The sequence below is a fragment of the Patagioenas fasciata genome, chromosome 2, assembly GCF_037038585.1.
Source record: "Patagioenas fasciata isolate bPatFas1 chromosome 2, bPatFas1.hap1, whole genome shotgun sequence".
NCBI lineage: Eukaryota > Metazoa > Chordata > Aves > Columbiformes > Columbidae > Patagioenas > Patagioenas fasciata.
Window position 1 is genome coordinate 109,403,587 of NC_092521.1, and position 23,988 is coordinate 109,427,574.

Genomic DNA, 23,988 nt, shown 5'->3' on the forward strand with positions numbered 1-23,988 from the left:
TTTGTGCAGGGACGTGTCTGACAGTCAGAAAGACTGACCTCACTCCACTGAATTTTAAATCTGAATCATGTTTGAAACGTTAGTAATTTACTTCCATCTCTAGATCTTTCTAGTTTAGTTCCATCTTCCTTTCCTAGGCTTGGTCAGAAGTGCTAAAGGGAACTCTTACGCCATAACATTCTGGACAGAATCCTCATTCATTATACTTCTTTCTTGATATGTCTGTTTTTGTGATATGGCTGTAAATCTGAGTGTCTCTGGTTCAGATTGTCAAAATTGGTTTACCTGGTCTCCACTGTCTTCTACTACATTTGCAGGACTCAAAAACTGCATAAATCAGACATATGTTACCAAGTGAAGTACTCTGGTAAGCTGCTATATTCAAAAGTCAGTTTTCACTGAGGGTTGGGTTATAGAATCGTAGAATAGTTTGGGTTGGGAGGGACCTTCAAAGATCATCTAGTCCAAGCCCCCTGCAATGAGCAGGGACATCTTCAACTAGATCAGGTCACTCAGAGCCCCATCCAGCCTGGCCTGGAATTTTTCCAGGGATGAGGCATCTACCACCTCTCTGGGAAACCTGCGCCAGTGCTTCACCACTCTCATTGTAAAAAAATGTCTTCATCATGTCGGGCCTGAATCTCCCCTCCTTTAGTTTAAAGCCGTTGCCCCTTGTCCTATCTCAACAGGCCCAGCTAAAAAGTCTGTCCCCATCTTTCTTATAGGCCTCTTTTAAGTAGTGAAAAGCCTTCTCTTCTCCAGGCTGAACAATGCCAGGTCTCTCAGCCTTTCCACATAGGAGAAGTGTTTCAACACTCTGATCATCTTTGTAACTCTCCTCTGGACTCTCTCCAACAGATCCATATCTTTTCTATACTGAGGGCTCCAGAGCTCGATGCAGTGTTCCAGGTGGGATGTCACCAGAGCAGAAGGGCAGAATCACCTCCCTTGACCTGCTGATCACAGTCCTTTTGATGTAGCCTTCTAGGCTGCAAGTGTACACTACCAGTTCATGATCATCCATCAGTACCTCTGAGTCCTTCTCCTCAGGGCTGCTCTCAATTCCTTCATCCCCCAGCCTGTATTGATACTGGGGGTTGCCCCAACCCAGGTTCAGGATCTTGCACTTGGCCTTGTTGAACCTCATAAGGTTCACTTCTTGAGCTTGTCCGGGTCCTTCTATATGTTATCCTGTCCCTCAGGTGTGTCAACTGCACTACTCTTCTTGGTGTCATCCACAAACTTGCTAAGGGTGCACTCAGTCCCAAAATCTATATAATTGATGATGATATTAAATAGTACTGGTCCTAGTACAGGCCCCTGAGGGACACCACTTCTCACCAGTGTCCATCCAGACATTGTACCATTGACTGCTACTCTCTGGGCGCAACCATCTAGCCATCCTCCTCCACCAAACAGTCTACCCATCAAATCCATATCTCTCCAATTTAGAGAACAGTATTGTGGGGGACTGTGTCACAGGCTTTACCAAAGTCCAGACAGATGACATCCGTAGCACTTCCTTTATCCACTGATGAAGCTACTCCATCATGGAAGGCCACTAGGTTGGTCAGGCAGGACTTGCCCTTGGTGAAGCCATGCCGTCTGTCCCAAATCACCTCCCTGTCCTCCATGTGCCTTAGCATAGCTTCTAGGAGGATCTGTTCCATGATCTTACCAGTCACAGAGGTGAGGCTGACAGGTTGGTAGTTCCCAGGGTCCTCCTTTCTATCCTTTCAAAAATGGGTGCAATGTTTCCCTCTTTCCAGTCATCAGGGACTTCACCTGAGTGCCATGACTACTCAAATATCATGAAGAGCGACTTGGCAATTGCATCAGCCAGTTCCTTCAGGACTCTGGGATGCACCTCATCAGGTCCCATAGACTTATATATGTTCAGTTTCCTCAAGTGGTCACAAACCTGATCTTCACTTATAGTGGGAGGCACTTTGCTCCCCCCCCTTTTACTTCCCCCATCTTGCAGTTCATCCACTTGAGAGGTGTGGGAAGAGAGCTTGTCAGCGAAGACTAAGGCAAAGAAGTTGTTGAGTACCTCAACCTTCTCGTCATCCACTGTTACCAGTTTGACAGTCTTGCTCATCGGGGCAGAGGGGGCATACTTTCTTTGACTTTCTCTAGGTTGGATCTGGATTTGCTCGACACGGTCCTTACAATGAGATACATAGTATAGTGAATTGGCTGCTATATTTCTGAGTTAATATCCAGGATCTACACCCTTCAAGAATCTAGCAGAAGATCTCCCTCTGTAGGCAGCTTCAAGCACAGTGATCTCAGTCTTTTACTTGACTTCTGACAATATTCTTCAAGACAAATAGAAATATTGACTTTTTGAAGAGCGAAATACAGTCAGTCAAAAAGACTCCAGACTTCTCTGGCTCTTACTAGCAACTGCTTATGTTCCAGAGGAAAATAGTTAAACAAGTGGCAAATTAAGGTTTTTTTCTGCAAGACAATTTCTCCTCTGTCAGCTGAACACAGCCTATATAAATTTGCAACATTAGTATGTCATGTCAATCCATTCTGGGTTTCCATCAGAAAGACTCCTTGATATTATAGCAGATTTTGCTTATACGAAAGGAAGCTTTTTTGCCCTTTACAAAAAATCCTCAAGTTATATGTGCATGGCATCAGTTTGAGCTGTCACATTTCAGATTTAATATAAAACCAAAAGCAATTCATTTCCCAATGAGGAGAAAAATAAAACCATCTCTCATCTCTGAACATGCTTCGCAATGGACATGATGCTTTTGCTGGTATTTCATGAAAGACAATTTTTCAGCAACCAAACAGGAATGATTTTTTTATTCATAATATAAGTGTTCTCTGTGACAACAGGAGTTCTGACTTAAATATTCTTTATAAACACAGAGAAAGAGATGAATGAAGGCTGGAAGGACCCTTTCTAAGGGACTTAATAATAAAATAAGTAATCAAATTCAGAAATCAGAGAGATGTGCCTACCAGTCCTAAAATCCAAGTGAATCTTCTCTTCTGGTTTCAAGCAACAGTAGGGACCAGAACAGAATTGGTCAGAAAATATTATATTACTTCCTTATGCGTGAAACCAACAATCATCTTCCTTTAGTCTCTTTAAGACCTTATTTTCTGCTTGTGTCTAGCCTTCCTAGATGGTAGATTTAGACTGGGTATAAAGAAGAAATTTTTCATGAGGAAGGTGGTGAGACACTGAAACAAGTTACCCAGGGAAGCTGTGGGATGCCTCATCCCTGGAAGTGTTCAAGGCCAGGCTGGATGGGGCTATGAGCAACCCAATAGAGACAAAGATGACCCTGCCCATGGCAGAGGGATTGGAGTAGGTGATCATTAAAGGTCCCTTCCAACCCAACATTCTATGATTCTTCCTGAACCAGAAGCAAAAACTGTTGGTTGATAAATGAATTGACAGTAAACAAATCAAAAGGAGAGTGGGAGAGATGTTATATACTTCAGTAGCAGCAGGGTGAGGAGGCAAGGAGAAAAAGGAAGAAGAAAAGTAAGATCCTGTCTATTGGTCAGGTTTTAAAGCTCACAGCTCTTTAATCCCAATCCTCATCTCCTCAATCTGTCCACACAACAGAGAAAACTATCTTCAATGGTCCCTAATCTGGTTAGGACAAATGACATTTCTGCAAACAGAGGTAAAGGAGAAAACAAAAGAGGAAGCAGAAAATAAGTTAACATAACTACCATCTTTTAATTCACAGTACAGTGAATTCTGCCTAGGAATTTACTAGTGCGATACAAAATGTCTTCAAAAGGAAAAACAACATGCTTCATTTTTTATGTTCAGAGAAACATGAATCAGATTTCTTATAACTATCAGAGAAGGATAATTATTATCTATCTTTAACACTGGCAGCCATCTGAATTGCTTCATTTTTTTCAACTTCTCCTTTCTCTATTTCTTTGTACTATTATGCTACTTTTTATCTTACGACTATCAATTAAAATTTGATTACAAGAAAAATCTTGCTATTTCAGTTAGATAAAACAGTATAAAATATTATTGCAGTTGGTTACAAAACAAATCTCAAAGTGACTTTTAAATAAATAGAAACATACACTTTAATGCTGATATTATGTCAATTTAGTCCAGCACTGCCCACTTAAATCAGCAGCTTATTCAAGAGGAAAGATAACCATTACTGTACCTCATCAACCCTGTACTGGTAGGGAGCATGAACTCAACACAACTGTGAGTCAGACATAAGTACATGGGACATACACTCTCCAAGCTCATAACAAAAAGTTTTTCATAATTCCTACATCTTTCTTGGAAACACTATCCACCACAACAGAAACATTTGTCTGCTGTCAAAAGTAGTAAGTTGTAGAAGAGAAAAGTCTGAAAACTCTTCAAGATCAGCAAGGTAAAAATTAAAACAGGAACCCAAAGAAATTATGGCCCTGTTGCTATTTCATAATATAAAGGATATCATTCAAGTATCTGTTGCCAAGTGCTATCTGGATACAGAATTTTGAGAGGGTCAATGCAATTCAATGTGTACTTTACCAGTAATGCCTTTCATTTATATCTCACAACAAAAAGGACCAGCATCAGTTCTTTTGTCTGTGGAGATTGTGTATTGGTCTGACTGGTCTACCTATATTCATATTGACCTACCGACGCCAGAGGACTGACCTACTAGGGAACCAGGGATGCTTTTGCAACAGGGAGAAAATATTTCTATCAGTGCACTGACCGTCACATCTTTGTCTTCTTCTCCTTTCCTTCGCTTGACATCTACATCATCCATTAACATTTAGAGATCCACAGGTAGCTTCAGAGAAGTCAGTGATGCTTTTATCATCAACCAACAGGAGAAGGATCAGGCTCTCACTGGACATTCATTCAGAGCTGAGGCGTATTTAGCACAATTGGCAGGAAAACATGAATGGTCTTAATGCCTCCATCTAAAGTGATTAGTAGTGACTGACACTGAAACAATCTGAGACTGTGCACTGAAAATGTATTCTAATTTTGCTGAACATAGAGGGAAAGATGTCACTTCTAAGCAGAGAGAAATAGAGTCATTTATTGCAGTCAAAATCTGCAGTGGCTAAAGCAGCAACATTGCCCTTCTACAAAGGCATGAGTACTGAATAACATATTACTGTATTATGGAAACTTTCAATATAATTCACAGAGAAAACATTAGGAAATGCTTGCACATCTAAAGGGATTCTTTGGGACACTATGATCATTCCACTCTTTTTCTCCATATTTTTCATGCAAATCAGATCTCACAAGCCCAGGAATCCTTCATTAAAGAAGTAATGACTGCTCCCAGATTTTCCCAATGGAAAAATAACAAAATGATAAAGGACTGAGAGGCCCAAGGGAAAGATAAACCTTGAGTATTACTTGTATGAGCTGATCCTCTACCTCTTATATCAAATTTTCTTTCTTTCTGGTGTATTCCACCCTTATGTCCTTTATCACTTAGAAACAAACAAATTAAAAAAGGGATATTTAAAGTGCAGTAAACAAAGATTTCTGCAGGATGTATCTAATTACAATGGGCCTTTATTTTCACATGTTTCTCAGCTTCACTGAGTGGATCTTTGTTGTGGAGTTAATTGACTCTGAGCACAGCTTTGATATTTGGATCTGTTTTATGTTGTTTCAGCTTCTATTTGTTCAATGACCCACTGACAAACAAGTGAGGAAGAAAAATCAGAGCAAAAGGAGAAAAGCAGGCACATTCCCTTTTCAGTCACATGGAGGGCAATGTGCAGAAGCATGTACATATCACCCCAAGAACATAAGGGTTTCAAAGCAGAATAGTTTTATGTAATTGGGAATGTAGAAGCAGAAAATAGAGCATTGTAGTCAGAGTAGTACAAGAACTGAGATTCTGGAATTAAGATGATTAAGAAGATTCTGTGCTTAATTTGGTAAGAAAGGGCTATGTTTCACTAAAAAACAAACAGACAAAGACAAAATCAAGTTGGACTTTTTTTTCATTTTGGATTTTATTCATTTATTCAGAAATCCCTGCAAATAATTTTTAAGTCATAGGGGAGGTTGTGTGTTTGTTTGTTTTCTGCAAAAGATTCACGTGTCTCATTCTGTAAATATAAGTAAGAGACACTGATACTTTTTTTCATTTTTTCCATTTAAAGTCAAATGCATAAAGTAAACACATTCTTTTTTTTTTTTTCCTTTGCTTGTTTCTATAACCTTCCCAACAATCATTTCTATATTTGTGTTCTAGAACAAATATATTTTCCATAATCTGGCTTTTGTTAAAGATGAACTCAGGATGCTCAACAAACACTACTTCATTCCATTCTTTCTAAGCAGGGAGCTTGAAAAAGGGCTACAGGAACACTCCTGCCGCATCTTAAAAGTACTACCTAAAACACAAGAGGACATGGCTTCATTTAACTGCAAAAGCTTCCTCAGGAGCTGATAAGACAGGAGACTGAGAGGAAAAATCTCCCTGGAGCTCTTGTTAGCTTGGAAAAGTGCCCAACTTGCATCAGATTAGCATAAAACACTGCACACCTGGTAGAGCATGTCCCTGCATCTCTGTGTGCACTTCCCTGCTCCAATAACAAATTAGTTAGAGCAAACAGGACTTTCTATTTTTATATTGTTCCAAGTTCCATTCAACAAAACAGAATCCAAATTTTCTTTTTTAAAAGTTCTAAACTTTTCCTTTTTAGCCAGTGTTCTCTGATTTAATACTAAGAACTTCATTAAGAAATTATTCATACATTTTGATCCCTGTTGACCAGTACATTACTTTGTGAGAGCAATGGAACTAATGCCAGAGTAGATAACAATATCAATAAGGATGGAAAAATCTGTGTCCCTTTTCTGTTAGAATACATAAGGTGTTACTTGGTGGACTCGAGTAATGGACTCGAACATCATTCTGACAGGCACTGTACAAGCACTCATCATCTTCTGGAAGAAACAGATGTTTGATTGCAGGACTTAAAGTGATTGCTTGAGTCATTTTATACTAAAAATACTGGGTGCTTTTCATTTCTCTGTTCCATGTGACCAACTGGAAGCCCAGCCTCATACAGCAGGAAAGAAGTAAACACAGACAGAAAATCAGAATGAATTACTAAGCGGGGGTTGGAAAGATGTTCATATACAAGTTTTAAAGAGTGGACCACCCTCTAATTTTACTGAGTTTCGTGTACCTGATGTACAGCTATTCTTCTGAAATGCATTACTTCCCAAAAGTGGAATCACCGAATTGCCTCATATAATCTGCTGCTCAATAATGTCACATAGAAAAATTAGAAAGATGATGGAATTAATGGACAGAATTCATAATGAGCCCCTTTCTTCCAAGGCATTTAATCTGATCACATGAGAGCAATTGTATTTTCAAATGAAAAGTGTGCCAGTAGAAGGTAGCTGATGTAAGAGATAATTTCTGTGAAACATTTGGTATGTATTTGGTTGGTTGTTGTTGCATCAATGTCATGTCTTCTAAAGTTTACCCTGGTAGCTTTTTAAAAGGGTTGATTATAGGAGTTGTGTAATCTAGGACACTGTTTTCTTTGGATATATTTTTAGCTGAAGTGGATAGCCTTTATTAATATATTCCACTGTGCAATAACAGCATTTTTTATATTTTGCTAAACTGCACTGTGCCTTAAAATGCTACACTTTGAAAAAGAACTGTAGCTCATTATCTATACAAGTCTACACAGTTTTTTTTGGTGATAGTTTGCCAGTAACTTGTCAACATTTTCATATTAGCTTGATCAGTCTTCTTTATTAACAGAAAAAAAGGTCTGCTTCATGAAGCTTCTCTTAATGAAAGCTTCAGTCTCTGGTAATACCTTCCTGCTACTCCGAACAGTTCATATATATATATATATATATATATATAAAGTCATATATATATATATGAATTTCAGTTAAACACAACAGTTACAGGGGAAGGTCCCAGAAAACTCAGGAAAGCTTTCTTGAAGATAACAAAAATGAAGTGCACTGACCTTTGGTGTCAGCCACAAAACTATGTCATATGATCACAGAAAATAACTTTGTGATCAATACTAATCCTCAAAGTGAAGATGACTGATATAAATGAGGTGCAAAAATATTTCACAGTATTTAAAATATTTCCTGCAGAAAGATCTAACAACTGTCATTCAATTAAATGTCTTGGCATGGTAAAATATTAAGAATTTAAATTACCAAAAAAAGCTTAGACAACTTCTAGTCTTTCAGCTGTAAGGACTATTTTTTTCATCACAAATAGTTCTATATGAAAAACTCAAAAGATTAATTTCAAAGACATACTGGAGATAAATAGCTGGTGTCTGGAATACAGCTGAGAAATCTCTAATTAAACTCTGCTAAATTCTCATCTCTGATACTCTGAAAAGCTCCAATGGAACTTTGCTGGAATTCAATGTAATTACTGGTGCTGTACATTAGTATGAGAGAAAGTAGGATCTATAAAAAGGTTTTGATAATCAAATTTATGCAAGTATCTAATTATTAAAAAAAAAAAAAACCAAAAAACAAAAGAGCATAACCTCTCTATAGCCTCTCTATAGTATAAAAAGAATGGTCTGATTCATTGGCCCATCCAGTTAAGTCATTGGAGTGTAACAACCTTATGTCATATTTCATTCTGTGTAGATCAGACTGTTCTCCTGCAGTGATGAGACACTTTCATACAGACACTGCACCGAGTTGCCTCTAGCAGTAATATCCTGAGGCTTCTATTTTCCATTGCAGTGAGAAGCAGCCTTTCACATCAAATTCCAGATGTCAACAAATAGCTGCCATATAGTCCCCAACACAAGCACCACGCTAGACCTTACCATAGCCTCACTACACCTCACCCCTAGAACTGTTGCCAGGACACTGAGTCCTCACATACCCCTTCTGCAACTTCAAATTCACGGAAGGCTTTTTGCTTAGAGAAATGATCCTATAAGGTTCTTTTCTTCCTCCTATATACAGCAGATCCCAAACACAGAAAACCTTGTTTCTTACGTGCCTGGCTGACTCTAAATGCATTTGAATTTAACATTATCAAGTATCCACTATATACATTACTAAGTAACCTCACCTTTGATCTGAAGATGTGACAGGGCAGAATAATGAAACGGTGGACCAGGCTCAGTGGAAGAATTTGAAAGACACTTGGATCTTTGCACGACAATTATACCCCCATGAAAATCTGCATGTGTAAGACAGGGCCTGAATATACTCCCTACATTCAGTTAACACAGGATATTTAAAAATTACCTACATTAAACATATTGCAAATATCACACTGTGTTCCAAATTCATCATTGGATGAGAAACATGTATTGCATGCCTTTATTTTCCAGATTCTGATTTTATTGCCCTTTTGCCAAATTAAATTAACCTTCAAGGACTTGTTAAGTAAACTGTCCCTGCCTGAAGTAATATACCTTGTCTCTTTTCCCAGATGGAATTGCATGTAAAGCCTCAAAACTTAGCAAAAATTTTATGTAACTTCCTGCAAGATTCTACCATCTACTCAATAGGAAGCTCAAGGCAACCTCATTATATCTGTTACCAACAATACATCAAAACACAGCCAAACAACCTTATTACCTGTATGCACATGTACACGGAAGGATTATTTGCTTGCACATTTCAGAAACTCCCTTTCAAAGAAACTAACTTATATTTTTTAAACTAGGTGCAACTATTTCCAGGCCAGCAAAAATTTTTAACTAAAATATTTTAACATGTAATTAATATACATATAATATTTTAATTTATAGCCCAGAATGAAAACTTCTAATAATGATAAATTTATATCTGAAATTTAGGGTCATTAATGCCAACAATATTGTGAACAGACACTTCCATTATACTATCATTCAATAATGAGAACTGTAGCCAAATAGTAATTTTTAGTCTTTTACTTTGATTCTCATGTGTGTTTATGTATATGTTTGTCCCATTTCAACCAAGAATTTAATAAAACATTTATCATTCTCAGAGACTTTCCAGGAATGTTTGGATGTCCTCAGGGGTTTATTTTGAAACAATCCTTTAAATGCTTAGTTGAATATAGATGACCTACTGAGTTTGACCTTCAGTAGAATTATTTTTAGTCTTCTAGATCTTTGTCTAAATAATTAATTGGGAGGGGAGGGGAGGGGAGGGGAGGGGAGGGGAGGGGAGGAGAGGAGAGGAGAGGAGAGGAGAGCAGAGGAGAGGAGAGGAGAGGAGAGGAGAGGAGAGGAGAGGAGAGGAGAGGAGAGGAGAGGAGAGGAGAGGAGAGGAGAGGAGAGGAGAGGAGAGGAGAGGACAGAGAAAGGAGAGGAGAGGACAGAGAAGAGAAGAGAAGAGAAGAGAAGAGAAGAGAAGAGAAGAGAAGAGAAGAGAAGAGAAGAGAAGAGAAGAGAAGAGAAGAGAAGAGAAGAGAAGAGAAGACAGAATCAAAGGAACCCTGCCAAAAGACTGCTACATAGAAGTGGTGAAATTGCCAGTCACATAGAAAGTCAAAAACATGCAGTGTTAGAAAAACAAACAAGACCACATAGCCAAATCCCATTGTGGCAACAAAACAATTTACATTCTAATAAAAACTGAGGAAGATGTTAAACAGAAGCTAACAAGGCTAGACAGTTTTACACCAGCAGAATAACCCATATCTGAGAAGCATCTCTGGGCATTGTTATTGCCCATTTTCTGTAACCCTTGGAACACTGAGGAAATTCCAGAAGACTGAAAGAATGTATAGTGTGCTGATACTGAAGAAGATAACCTGCAAGATAACAAGAAGATAACAAGCCGCTCCAACTGACAATGCTGCTAGAAAAAATAAGAGAACCTGATTAAAAAAAAAAGTAAAGAAGGTAAATGTAATTAGTGTAAATCAACATGGGTTTACAACAAATAGATCTTGACAAAGTATCCTGAAGTTTTGAAGGTGGTTTTCATTTTTCTGAGAAGACAAATTTGGATCCTATAAAATTTGCATATATGTACATTTATATCTATTTCTGCATACACTGTAATAGTAGGCTTTTCACTTTCTGAAGGCATTTGACTGGGAGTATACACTTTTTCAACCAAGGTACAAAATTATTATACATGTGACATACTAAATGTTTCAAAATATAACATTAACAAAGGAAATTAGTGGTTTCTAGTGAGAATCAGTGGAAATCTGCCCTTGGTTATTTAACATTTTTATTATTTGAACTGCAGAAAAATGCATACTCTTCGAAGCTGACGACAACATGAAATTGAAGTTTACACATGTCACAAGCTTGGGACAGCTATGTCAGCTGGTAGAAGGAAACATCAAGCATTTGAATATGGCCACGTGTAAGGTCAAAAACTGATATCAGTCAGAAAATGATAAAGAAAATAGTTCGAGACTGAGACATTCCATGCTGGGAGGAAATGTGTCAAAAGCTTGACAGAGATGATAGTCAGAAAAGAAAGACAAAATAAACTGTATCTCCCTGATAAATGAGACAGGGCATCTGGTGAAATCTGACATGGAGAAGGCTGAGGTACTCAAAAACTTTTTTCCTCAGGTTTTTGCTGGCCATTGCATTTCCCACATCTCTCAAGCCTCTGAATTTCAAGGTGGGGACTCGGGGAATGAAGTCCCACTCATTGCAGGAGAAGATCAGGTTCCAGACCATCTGAGGAAAATAACATATACAAATCCATGGGACCTGATAAGGTGCATCCGAGGGAACTGGGAGATGTAGTTACTAAGATGGTCTCCATCGCATTTGAAAAGTCATGACAGTCAAGCGAAGTCCCCAGTGACTGGGAAAACACCACACCCATTTTTAAAAAGTGTGAAAATTAGTTCCCTGAGAACTACCAACTAGTCGCTCTCACCTCTGAGATAGGGAAGATCATAGAACAGATTCTCCTGGAAGCTATGTCAAAGTATATGGATGATACAGAGGTGATTAGAGAAAGCCAACGAGGTTTCACTGAGGGCAAACCATGTCTGATTAATCTGATGGCCTTCTATAATGGTGTGACTGCATTGCTGAACAAGGGAAGAGCTACTGATGTGATCTACCTGGACATCTGTGAGGTCATGGACATGGTCTCACACAAAACTTTTGTCTCTAAATTTGAAAGATATGGGTTTGATGGACGGACTGCTAGATGAATAAGGATTGGCTGGATAGTCATGCCCACAGTTTTAGTCTATGGCTCAATGTCCAAATGGATGAGTGGTGTCCCTCAATGGTCTGTATTGGGACAGGTACTGTGAAATATCTTTAATAACATAGGGGGGTTGAGTGCATTCTGAGTAAGTTTGTGGATTACAACAAGCTGAGTGGTGCAGTTGATACATCTGAGGGAAGGGATGCCATCCAGAAGGACCTGGACAGGCTGGAAGACTGAGCCCCTGAGGACCTCATGAAGTTCAAGTCCAAGTGTAAAGTCCTACACCTGGGTCAGGGCAATACAGCCTGGGTGATGAATGGATTGAGAACAGCCCTGCAGAGAAATACTTGGGGATAACAGCAGAAGAAAAAATAGGTATGAGCCACCCATCTGCACTTGCAGTCCAAAAGGCCAGTTGTATCCTGGGCTGCGTAAAACTAAGTATGGCCAGGAGGTCCAGCAAGGTGATTCTCCTCCTTTACTCTGCTCTGGTGAGATCCCACCTGGAACACTGTGTCCAGGTCTGTGGCTCCCAGCACAAGAGAGACATGGACCTGTTAGAGCAGGTCCAGAGGAAGGCCACAAAAATGGTCATAGGGCTTCTCCCTTTCATAAAAAAAAGGCTGAGAGCATTCAGTTTGTTTATCTTGGAGAAGACAAGGCTCTGGGAAGACCTTATCATGGCCTTTCCAAATTTAAGTGGGGTTTACAAGAAAGATGGAGAAACATTTTTTACAAGGGCATGTGGTGAGAGGACAGGGATAACAGTTTGAAACTAAAAGAGGCTAGATTTAAATCAGACAGATGGAAGAAATTCTGGAACAGGTTGTCCACAGAATTTGTGGATGCCCCCTCCCTTGAAATATTCAAGATCAAGTTGGACGGGGCCTTGAACAACCTGATCTAGTGGAAGACGTCCCTGTCCATAGCAGTGGGGTTGGACTAGATGACCTTCACAGGTCCCTCCAACCCAAACCATTCTGTGGTTGTGGATTCTATGATGTGTAAAGCAGATGAAAGTAGTAGCACAACCTACCATGTCACTATAGCTTGGTTCAGTGATCCTTTTTGACCTTATAAGCTATGAATATGAAGGTTTGAGACCATGATTCACTCACAGCATTCTTTTGATGCAAGTTTTTTCTGTATCTATAATACATATGCACTGTACTGACCTAAAGTCTGAAAGTACATTTTGTGCATAATTATAAACAGAGTTAATAAAAGCATTCCTTATAATGATATTCTAATAACTGGTTTTGGAAAAAAAAAAAAAAGAATCCTAACTGCATTCCTAATAACTGATTATCTGATTTAACATGCCAGGATTATGGCACAGCAATTAAGCAGTGAAGGAATTTCAATTGAATTATTACCTGCGTACCTAGCTTTCACATCTGGATGAATTAATCAGGAATCAGTGAAGACAATCTCCTTTAGATTCAGGCTCAGCAAATTACTCAATATGGTGATGAATCAATGAAAATCCAAGAGAAGTCAGTAAGTCAGTTTATTGCTAGAGGAAAGGGTGGGGCGAGGTCAGAGAGCAGAGAGATGATTAATAAGATGAGAAAGGAGGCATGTGAGAAATGGCAATTAAATTAAGAGCAGAAGCAAATGAGTGTGTGGTCTGCCGGTGTATGTTTTTGGAAGAGGGTTGGAACTGTAATGGATACTGTGTCTTATCTATAGGGAATAGCATCTCTTATCTATAAGGAATGGTATATTATAATGGTATAATTTCTAGCAGCATGGTTGTAGCAGGGAAGAAGCAGGTAGGACATTCATCATATAACTGACAGTATGCCCAGTAGCATAATTTTTTGGATGTGAAACCAAAGGAAAGCATGTTACAGAGTATACCTTGCTGAAGCTTGGGAGCATGAGGCCAGCAGAGCCTGCACTGTGCGGGATTTGCTTCTGACCAATTTCTCACAGAAGCTCACTCTTCTAATGCAATGCTAATTCTGCAAACAGGGCAAGCTGATCCCTCTGACTCCACTCCTCAGCAGAAAGAAAATATGTTACTGTTGTTGTACAGGAGACAGCCTCTCTTCAGCACTAGCTCCCCCCTTTTTTTTTTCATGGTCCAGAACAATGGTGGGAGGTCATTAATCATCGTTTGTAATACTCTTTAAAAATTCATTTATTTTCTTTCTTTTTCATATTTCCTTATCTTTTTAAAGGTATTTGAATTTTTATCAAAATTCAAGGAGAAGAAAAGAACATGTACAAGCCATTTCTATGTCTTATTGACAATCTGGGCAGAGTCTAGAGATCTTAGTAAGGCATCTGTGTTTGAATCCAGAATACAACAGGATGTAAAAGTTTTTTGTTTGCTTGTTTATTGCTTTGGTTTTAATACACAGGGTTTTTCCCCAGCCATAGTCTTGCTACTATTCCCAGAAATATAAATGGGAGTTAAGTTGTATCTCAATTTAATGGCATTTCAGACTGTGTTTCAAAAACTTTGCACTAATGACACTTAAATCCAGTATGGAAGACATGAAAACCTAAAATACATTGGAATTCCCTTGCCTGCTGTGTTGCATCCCATTGCATTAGGCCCATATACTTTTAAGCTTCCATTAATTATGGCAGTAAGTCTTGCTTTTCAGCAAATGTTCCATCACAGATTTTCTGTTACCCTTTATGGAAATGGACCCTTGCAGTCTCCTCAGCTCATCTGCTGGTCTTGTATAATCCTTCCCTCTAAATTCCATGTTTTCATTGGCTTCACAATAAATATCAGTGTAAATATAAAAGGTGACCGAGCAATCAGAGACACAGTCAAGGCTTTATCACCATTTAGGTGATGAAGAAAATGTATTGTGGTACACTTCTAGATGTGATGCAAGAAATGGTTTTTAGGCAGATAATTCCTACATACATAGAAACAGAAAAAACATAGAGAAATGTAGCGTGTGCACGGTCGATTTCCCTGAGCAAAGGTTACAAAATAGTCAATGATATAGCAGTTTTAAAAAATCAAACAGAATGTCCTACAAGAAAATATTACTTTCTCTTTAAACTTGGACTTTAAACATTCTAAAGAAACAATAAATGTTCATTCTAAAATATCACATTCATTTGTGGATGTGAGAGACTGAAAAGAATGATGTCTCAAACACTGTGGCAAAAACAGTTCCTCCAGCTGCAGGAGATGGGACATAGTAGAAGACTGAGCAGGAGATGGGACATTGTCAGAGACTGAAAAGAACTGTGCTTCAAACATTTTGGTCTAGTAGCAGGAGATGGGACATTCAGGATAAGGTGAATTGCGATTTACATACCAAGGACAAGCTAACAAACCACAGACAAAAGCCTGCTGGCTGACAGTAGGAGGTGGGGGACATGCTGGAGGGGACATAGCTCCATCTTCTGATAGGTCCAGCATAGCACAAAGGGAAAAGCTGAGACCCTTCAACATGACTTGAAACTTGTCTATGTTTTGCAATCGCCCCCAGACTTTTCTTACTTTCACAGTAACACATCCGCAGAAGACCAAAAATTATGCAAGCAGGCAACCCAGAAGGCTGTAAAAAGGCTCACCTATACCAGCACTGACGGGGAGCCCACCATCCTGAGGACCACTCTTCCCACCAGCCTCGTCGCAGGAACCGAACCAGACACCTGAGGATGCTGCACTCCCAGATCACAAACCCCGGCAGCCTCGTCGCGGGACACGAAAGGCCACACATCACTGGACCCAGACTACAAGTCCCATCATCCACGCTGTGGAGCTGTAAGGATGGTGGGATCCCCCACTTTCTTCCTTCCTTTCTTTTTTTGTTCTTTCTTTCCTTCTCTTTTCCTTTCCTGTATCCCTATTTCTTTGCCTCTTCTTCTCTGAGTAGTATAATAACAGAAGGCTTACAACCCCCCATGTGCCACAAACTCCTTTATGTAAATCCTTTTGCTGTTAAACCGTTCACCAATTAAGCTTAAGTAACATAAATCTTTCTGTCACCGAATCACCTACTACTTGGGCCAAGCTGCAAAATAAAAGGTGTTGCTTTTCTTGTTTACAGACCTTAAGTATTGTATATACTGGTTACCAACCAAGGGGACCCACGAACCTGAGTCACCTCTCCCCCACCCTCGACTCATACCTCTGGGCAGGACGTGACAATGGGGTTGAAGGTCCTTTGATTAAAACAGTTCAGATGCTTCCTGGCTACTATAAAGTATTTTTAGCTGCTTATTTTATTTATGCATTTAAAGTCGTAACCTAACCTGAGCTTTTATTGATACAAATGCAAAACTGGCAATGAACTTCCTGGGTATGTTGAGTGGATCTTACTCACTGATTTATTTAAAACATTTTTTTGGACTGCATAGACAGCTGAAAAAAAAATTGATAAATATTTCAAATGTTGGTAAATATTAACATCAATTTATGAACTGTAAGTGTAAATAAATCTTTCAGTCCCTCAGTGGGCTTAGCATGACCATTTAGGTTAAATGTCTGAATGAACCACCTCTACAGGATATTGTATAATAAAGCCAAAAATTCTCTAGACTTTTCTGGGCAGAGGAAAGAGGCAAATGTGAATGTCAATATCCTCTTCTGCTCTAAATTATCAGTCCTTCAAGCTTAAGGAACAAATAAGAAACGATCAGCTACTACAGCAGTGCACGAATATCGAGACAATTTCTCAGTCAGGAAGGTCTTGACTTTCTAAAACTGCAGAGCTATAAAACCTAGATGTGCCCGAATTCTTTGTAAACATCAAACATCAATCTTGGGAATGCTTTTATTACATCTATGTTATCTTCAAAGTTGGAACAGCGAATAGCTCAAAAGAATTGATTACTGATTACCGCAATTTCCTTCACTACCAAATTTAGAGATTTAACATGTTCTGCAATTAGCTAGTGGTCTCAGATTATCTACCTATGCAATGGCAATAAAGTAGCTGAATAAGCAAAGTGTGATACAGATAAAATCAATGTTTTCTCAAATGCTGAAGTCTGAAGAAGCTTTTAATCATTTCTAGATCTTACACCGATAGACTGTCGTGAACTTCTCACTGACAAAAAAAACGTAACCACAGAGTTCTTAAAATTAGTGGCACAGCTTCTATTTCCTTCAGTAGAAGAAGAGTCAGACTATCAGACTGCACTTTTTATCCTGCAGATCTTCCTGACCTTTCAAAGAAGGATCCCTGTTCAGGCGGATTTTGGAAATCATGTCCTCATTGAATTACCTCTTTCTAAATACTGCTACAATTCTAAATTTATTCTTTAAATTTTGAAGACTAACAAAATGGGAAAAAAGCACTCAGAGTTTCATCTGATGAGGAAGACTGATGTCGCTTCTCTAACACTTTCTAGCTGAAGTAACTGAAAAACATTTGCAAGTGCACATACTTTTGTAAGACGAAGCATGATTGGTATTTAAGAAATACAGACATGGGCGGTGCCACACCTCAAGATTTAACTAGTTTTCTTATGTTTAACCTATGAGTCAAATTGCTCAAAGGAAGATCAGGCTCTGCATATGCAGAAAATGTAGAAAACCCTCATGGTTTGTGCATAGTTTGTTACTGTCCCAAGCATTAAGAGTATTAGAAAGTGTTAAATATTGCTATAATTACTAAACATTGGACATGAGATCTGATGCTTTATAAAATTTACAGATCAAAGCTGAAGTAAAACCTACAGTCTGTCACAGATCTATGTTAATGTGAGTTATCCATGCAGAGCTACAGTTTCTAATGTGTGATTAATATACCATATGTAAAGAACTTCCTGTCAATACTGCATCTACTGAAGTAATATTTCAAATGTGTTAAAAGTATCTGAGTAAAAAAATGAGATATTCAGAAAATATTCCTCATCTCCTTGTGAAAGAAACAGCTAGTGTTCACAGAAACAAGTTCAGTTCACAGTCTTTAACTTCACTTTCAAACTTTCTTCCAGATTGGACCACTTACTCAAGCACTTTTTGTGTCTCGCTGCATATTATCGCACTAGAGTTTAATAACCAGTTAAAAACCTGTTGTTTGCCTGTTAAATGTTAATTCCATTATGTAGTGATGTATAGCACCTTAAATATCAGTACTACCATATAATGATGAATGTAAATTTTGGTCAAATTTATAGACGAGGTGTTCTAGAAGAAAAAAAATCTTATGTTTAATGTTATGAAATCCTATAGTCTTAGAGGAAACTTAGGCACTCAGTTTAAAAGCTTAGTACATTTGTAACTGCTTTGACACCCAGGGTTAAGAAAAATGATTAAACGTTAAGCCTAATTGAAAATGTTTTGGTATACTTGAAACTAAATTCTGAGGGATCTCTGAGTTCATATCCAGATGACAGGACCCAAACTAAGAAAAGTTAATTAGATATAACAGAAACAAAACTGGAATTGACCAGATTTCACACAATACCATTGTGACTGAAAAATTATCTGGAAGAGAATTACTCCCAAATGTGGGTCTAATATAATATATGACATCCCCATACCCAGCATTCAAGCACCATGAACTGGAAGAATGAACCATCTGATTCTATATAGTCCAGAACTCCTGAAAAGAAGTGTCTTGTACAATGCCTTGCTCTTTCAAAAGGTACATTACATTTTTTAATACTTTTCTCACTTAACCAAGCTGGGTGCCAGGCAGTCAAAGCTAAGAGATTCATATTTTTGCTTATACAGAAATCGTAATGATTTATTATACCTGCCTCTCATTTGATTTCTGCACCAATTATTGTAAAATAAGGTTAAATTTCAACATCGACAGTGGTATGGGGTCTACTGCAAAAGCATGAAAAGTATCAGAACTACAAGTTTTAATAGTTCTGTACTGATGAGGTTTGCATTGCACATAAACAGACACGAACAAAAATAAAATCTACCTGTGAAAAACAGTGTCTTTTAAAATTAGTTGCTTTCATAGAGAAGAAGATGATCCTATGATGAATCCCTTTAACGTTCTCATTAAGAAGACAAGGTCACTGCTTTGTGTGTTATTTTTTTTTTAATAAGAATACAAGTGAAAGTTAGTCTACCCATAGTCTTTCTTATAATTCCATCTTTAAGTCATGTAAAAGACTATAAAACACTAAATTTGTATTTTCCGTGTTACTTTTTATCTTGTGATGACCTCTCCTGGTTGAGTTGTTCATTAGCCTCGATTCCAGAAGTTAAAGAGTGTTTTGATCCCTCCATGTTTATTAAAAAAAAAAAAAAAAGAAAGCAGGATTATGAATAATTAATTGCTAAAGTATGAAAATATGACTATGAATAAAATTTAAAGTAAGATCTGAGTATTAGTGTGTGTGATACAGTATCACAGTGTATGTTTATTCTACTACAAGATGGGCTTTCACTACCCACATCATCTTGAAATAAAACTGAATGAGATTTGAAGCTTTCAACATGATCACTTCTGAATCAGTATTACTGAGAGACAACATTTTAATGACAGAGATAGATTTACTGACTTTGCAAAGTAAACAAACATTTGAGATGCAATATATGCACATAAGTGACATCTAATTCTATTATTTCCAAAACCTGAGTGTTTTTCTATGTCAGCACAAGGATACTGTAAGAAAATATTGAACAGCAAGCTCATATATACGGATTCACAATTTACTGTACATCATTAGTCTTGCACACTTCCTAAAATAGACTGTGAGGAATAAATGCGCTGTTGTTAATTACTTCAAATCCAAAATATAAAGTAGCAATAGAAAAAAAAAAAAGAAAAAAGTAATCAAAAAAAAAGTTTTACATGAAAGTCACATTCTACACAATTTTTAATCCTTTCAGAAGTATTCCCAATATGATGTTCAAAATCAACTGACAAGAAAACAAACAAACAAATAAACCTACATTTTCTTGTCAAACGAGAACAAAATCCCCCAATGCCATTCACAATCAGTTTCATACACATTGACAAACACTCCCAGAAAATACAGCACAGTGACCAGTTTGTGTACCAAAGCGTGCAACAGGATAACCAGTTAAGTGGTGCACCAAAATACTGTGACACAGCACTTGAGTTCCTACTGTGGTACCACTTTGCAGGCATCCATACATCTTTACAAGAATTTTAAGCATGTACTGCAATGTGAACCCTCCTTTTGTAATTTTAAGGCTGATGTGTACTTCTAGTTATATTTCTGTTTCCAGTAGACAAAACTAGCTCCACTGCACTTTCAGAGGTGAGTCAGAAATGAAATGCTATACACTTCATCTTGGAAGATGCATTAATATGAAGAAAACTTTGAATATTTGAAAAAATTGTAAAGATGGAAGTGTATATAAGTAAATTGTATTTAAAATTATCCTTTATTTGTGGAATTTCTGGTTAGAGTAATGTTAATACAACCATTAATTTCTAAACTAACTTTTTTCAAAAGCTGAAGTTTTTTTTGTTGAATAATCAGACAACCCACTTCAGGCAATTTTCAAGTTAAGCTATGGCCATTAGTTACTGAATGACAAAAAACAATCAAACAAACAAACAAACACCACAAAAATCCTGTTGTGGAAAAGGAGCATAGGGAACTTTATTTTCTGATAACACTTTTTTTTTTTTTTTTCCCCCACTGTAAATTCCTGTTATGCAAAGCCTGACTGATGATCATGAAGAAATAATATTCAGAAGAAAAATTAGCTGGCTAGTCAAAACTGAGCAATAAACCTCAGGATCAATATTTCTCCTAAATTAAAGTTAGAAAAATAACTGAACATCCTATGGCCTCTGAAACCTAGATACAACGCAGACACCTGTACGTTTTCTGTTTACATGCAAATAAATATTTAAGTGTAAGCAAATCCTGGAACAATAACATTGTTTGTGGGGATTTTTGTTTGGTTGGTTACGTTTGTTTGTTTGTTTGAATAGATATCAGATGATAACAGATAAAAACACACTGAGAAAGTATAGCAGTGCTCCAGTTCCCTAATAATTGCATTGTTCATTCCTTCCCCACGGAAACAAATAAATATAATATATAGACTTCCATGCAGTATGCACATTACATTAAGACAATTCCCTGCTTGGTCAGTAAATCAGCCTCCATTCACATACATAATCTGTAACATTTCAGGACATTTCTTTCCTCTATAAACAGCAGAGGAAGTCAATAGCAATGTCTATTTTTGATGATTCTATAAAAACGCACTGCTTCATTTCAGTATGCATTTCAAAAATACTTTGCAAATGGCAAATGCTTTACATGGTTTGAAGAGAAACAACAAATACTTAACACTGACATCTACCTGCGAATGTTTTACTGGAAACTACAGCTCAGTGCAATGTTAAAGATTTGATCTGACACCCACTGAAATCAATGAGCATGCTGTCATTTGTACTCTGATGGCAGAATTGAGTCCTGCATAGGTGCTCTGCACTCCTCCAGTCTGAAGTTCAGCATTTCAGCAGACACTTGATCATTTCTCCGCTATTTCTGCCTCCCTAGGGGGGCAATTGCTGGTCTCCTCTAAAATGCCTTTGTTCATTTTATTATGGGAAGCAAAACTTCACTCTCCAGAAAAGCTGTCCTGGCTCAGTTCCCTCGCACCAACTCACCATGATTCTTTCCTCCAAATAAGGTAAAATTTTCTCTTTCTGCTGCTTGATAAAACACTAGTTATGGGAAATGCTCACATCTCTTCTCCCTCACACAACTGTGGAAGTGAAGTACTTCCAAATGCAAATTGCATACCTTCTCAGGAAGGTGGGAAAAAACCAAACCAAACCAAAGAAACAACCAGAAACCACCCCCAAACTTTGAACAGCTTCTGTCTGATTCCTTTCCCCCTCTGACTCCATTGCAGAACCAAGACCATATAATAGAGCAGCTCTTTCAACTTTCCATGCCAGGTACCACTGAAATCGTCTATACTAAGGAAGGTCTGATGGGGAGCATTGCGAACGGCAGCAAACCTCAGTGAACACATACACATACAAATACACAGAAAATCAAACACAAGATTCACCAGCAGAGAAAAAAAAAAAAACAAACCTCCCAGAATTGTGGCAATTCCCCTCTGGCTTATTGCAGAGTTGAAATTGTGCATGCTCCTTTGAAAAGGGTACTTACGAGATGCAGGCAGAGCAGTCCTGGCTCTGCAGCTAATGCTGCTGAAAATCCAGAGGAAGAGAGCTGCCCTGCAGCCAGCTCGGGTAACCACAACCATCCTTCACTTCCTGGCTCCCTGTACTCCAAATGCCAGCTGCAGAAGACCTGCTTTTCTCCACTTTGGCCCCTTCTCTCTCTCTCCTTCTTTTGTCGGAGGAGGTGGCGAGAAGGTAAAAGGGGCAGGGCTTTACCTTGGGGTAGAAGCCAACCCCCCTCTTCGTCTGCTGTCTCTGGGTTTGCAGCAGCAGGGTAAGTCCAGGTACTTTTCTTTCCCTTATTTCTCTGTTTGTGTGTGTGTGCCTGTGCCTCCTTCACAGAGGAAGGGAAAGAAAAAAGAAAGAAAGAAAAAAAAAAAGAATTGTAGAAAAGAAAAAGAAAAATTAAAAAAGCGTCCCCAAAAAGACGTGAGGGGCGGGAGGGAAAAGGCGATGAAGGGAAGGGAGAAAGGCGATAAAAGCTGTTGGTGCTGCTAATGCTGTTGTTGATTCTACCACTGCAGCTGAGCCCTTCTTCCTGCACAGAGCAGCGCAGCTGAAAGAAGCTTGCAATAACCTCCCAGCTCAGATATATATACACAGTGTACACGCACACACAGCCGGGGAGCCAAACACACACTCACATAGGAGCGGGGAGAGGCAGGGAGAGGGAGGGAGAGACACTCCCGCAGCAGAGAAGCAGGCTCAGAGCCTCTCTCCTCATGTATTCATCACCTTCCAGCAGGAGGAAACGCTGCCACCAGCAGCAGCAACCTCCCCCACCCTGAAAAAGAGAACCAAAAAAAAAACACCCAAAAAACCCACACCACCAAACAAACAACAGCAGAAGGGAAAATCCTCTCCCTAGAGCTCCCCTCCCTTCCCCTCCGCTTCCTCCAGCTCCTCCCTCTTCCTCTGCGCCCGTCCGGCCTCCAGGACTCTTTGCTCGCCCTCGCTCGCCTCGTTCGGAGCCAGAGCCGGCGGCGGGGCCGGGGCCGAGCGACGCGGAGGCCGCGCTGGTGCCGCTGTCCGCGGTGCTGACGGCGGGCGCGGGGGCTCGATACGGCGGCTCGAAGCGGCCGCTCCCGCCAGCGACTCCTGCCTCCCTCCCCGCCTCTCCTCGGCACACCGAGATAGTGGAGGCTCCCTGAGCTCCAGCCTGCCGGAATCCAAGCCAGGCGGCCAGCAGGCAAGTCCTTCGAGCGGTCCTAGTTCTGGGGGGGAGCAGGCAGCATCCTTCCCGCAAAGAGCTGTGGCTACAGGAGCCACTAATGCAGTTTTTTTCATTCGGTAATTAATTCTTACTCTGAGACCGAGCCAGGAAGCAAGCTGCATTAAAGTGTCACTACGGTTTCCACCTACCAGAGAGGACTGAGACAACCTGGCCATATCCTACCCTTATGGTTTAGGGATTTCAAGAGTCTGACTGCTCTTTTCCATCCCTCTCCATCCCTCCTGCCATTGCCCTTAAACAGACTGAACCAAAAGTTATTGCTCACCAGATCTGGTAGAATAATGAGGGTGGAGAATTATTCATGGATTATTTATTCTACAGTCAATGAGGCAAAGAATAATGGAAACAATTATTTCTCAGGTGTTATATAGAGAAAGCTGAGAAACTGAGAGATGTGGCTTCTCTAGAGGAGCCCCAAAGCAAGGATAAATTATTTTCAGTGACTAATAACACATGCTGTTAACAAGTATCTGCTGTTATTTAGTGAGTGTGATGAAATGGTTAAGATCATACGTAAGATGAGATTTTCA

At 39.0% G+C, this 23,988-nt stretch overlaps 1 protein-coding gene across 1 annotated transcript in view; it reads right to left on the reverse strand.

Moving 5' to 3' along the window:
- The window catches only part of CNTNAP2 (contactin associated protein 2), a 1,148,794-nt gene extending 1,125,711 nt beyond the window's left edge, over positions 1-23,083 (reverse strand). The window contains exon 1 of the mRNA XM_065830092.2: positions 22,211-23,083. Within this exon, the coding sequence (XP_065686164.1) occupies positions 22,211-22,307 (97 nt within the window). The 5' untranslated portion in view covers positions 22,308-23,083. The remainder of the gene's footprint in view (positions 1-22,210) is intronic.
- Positions 23,084-23,988: the final 905 nt, after the last annotated feature.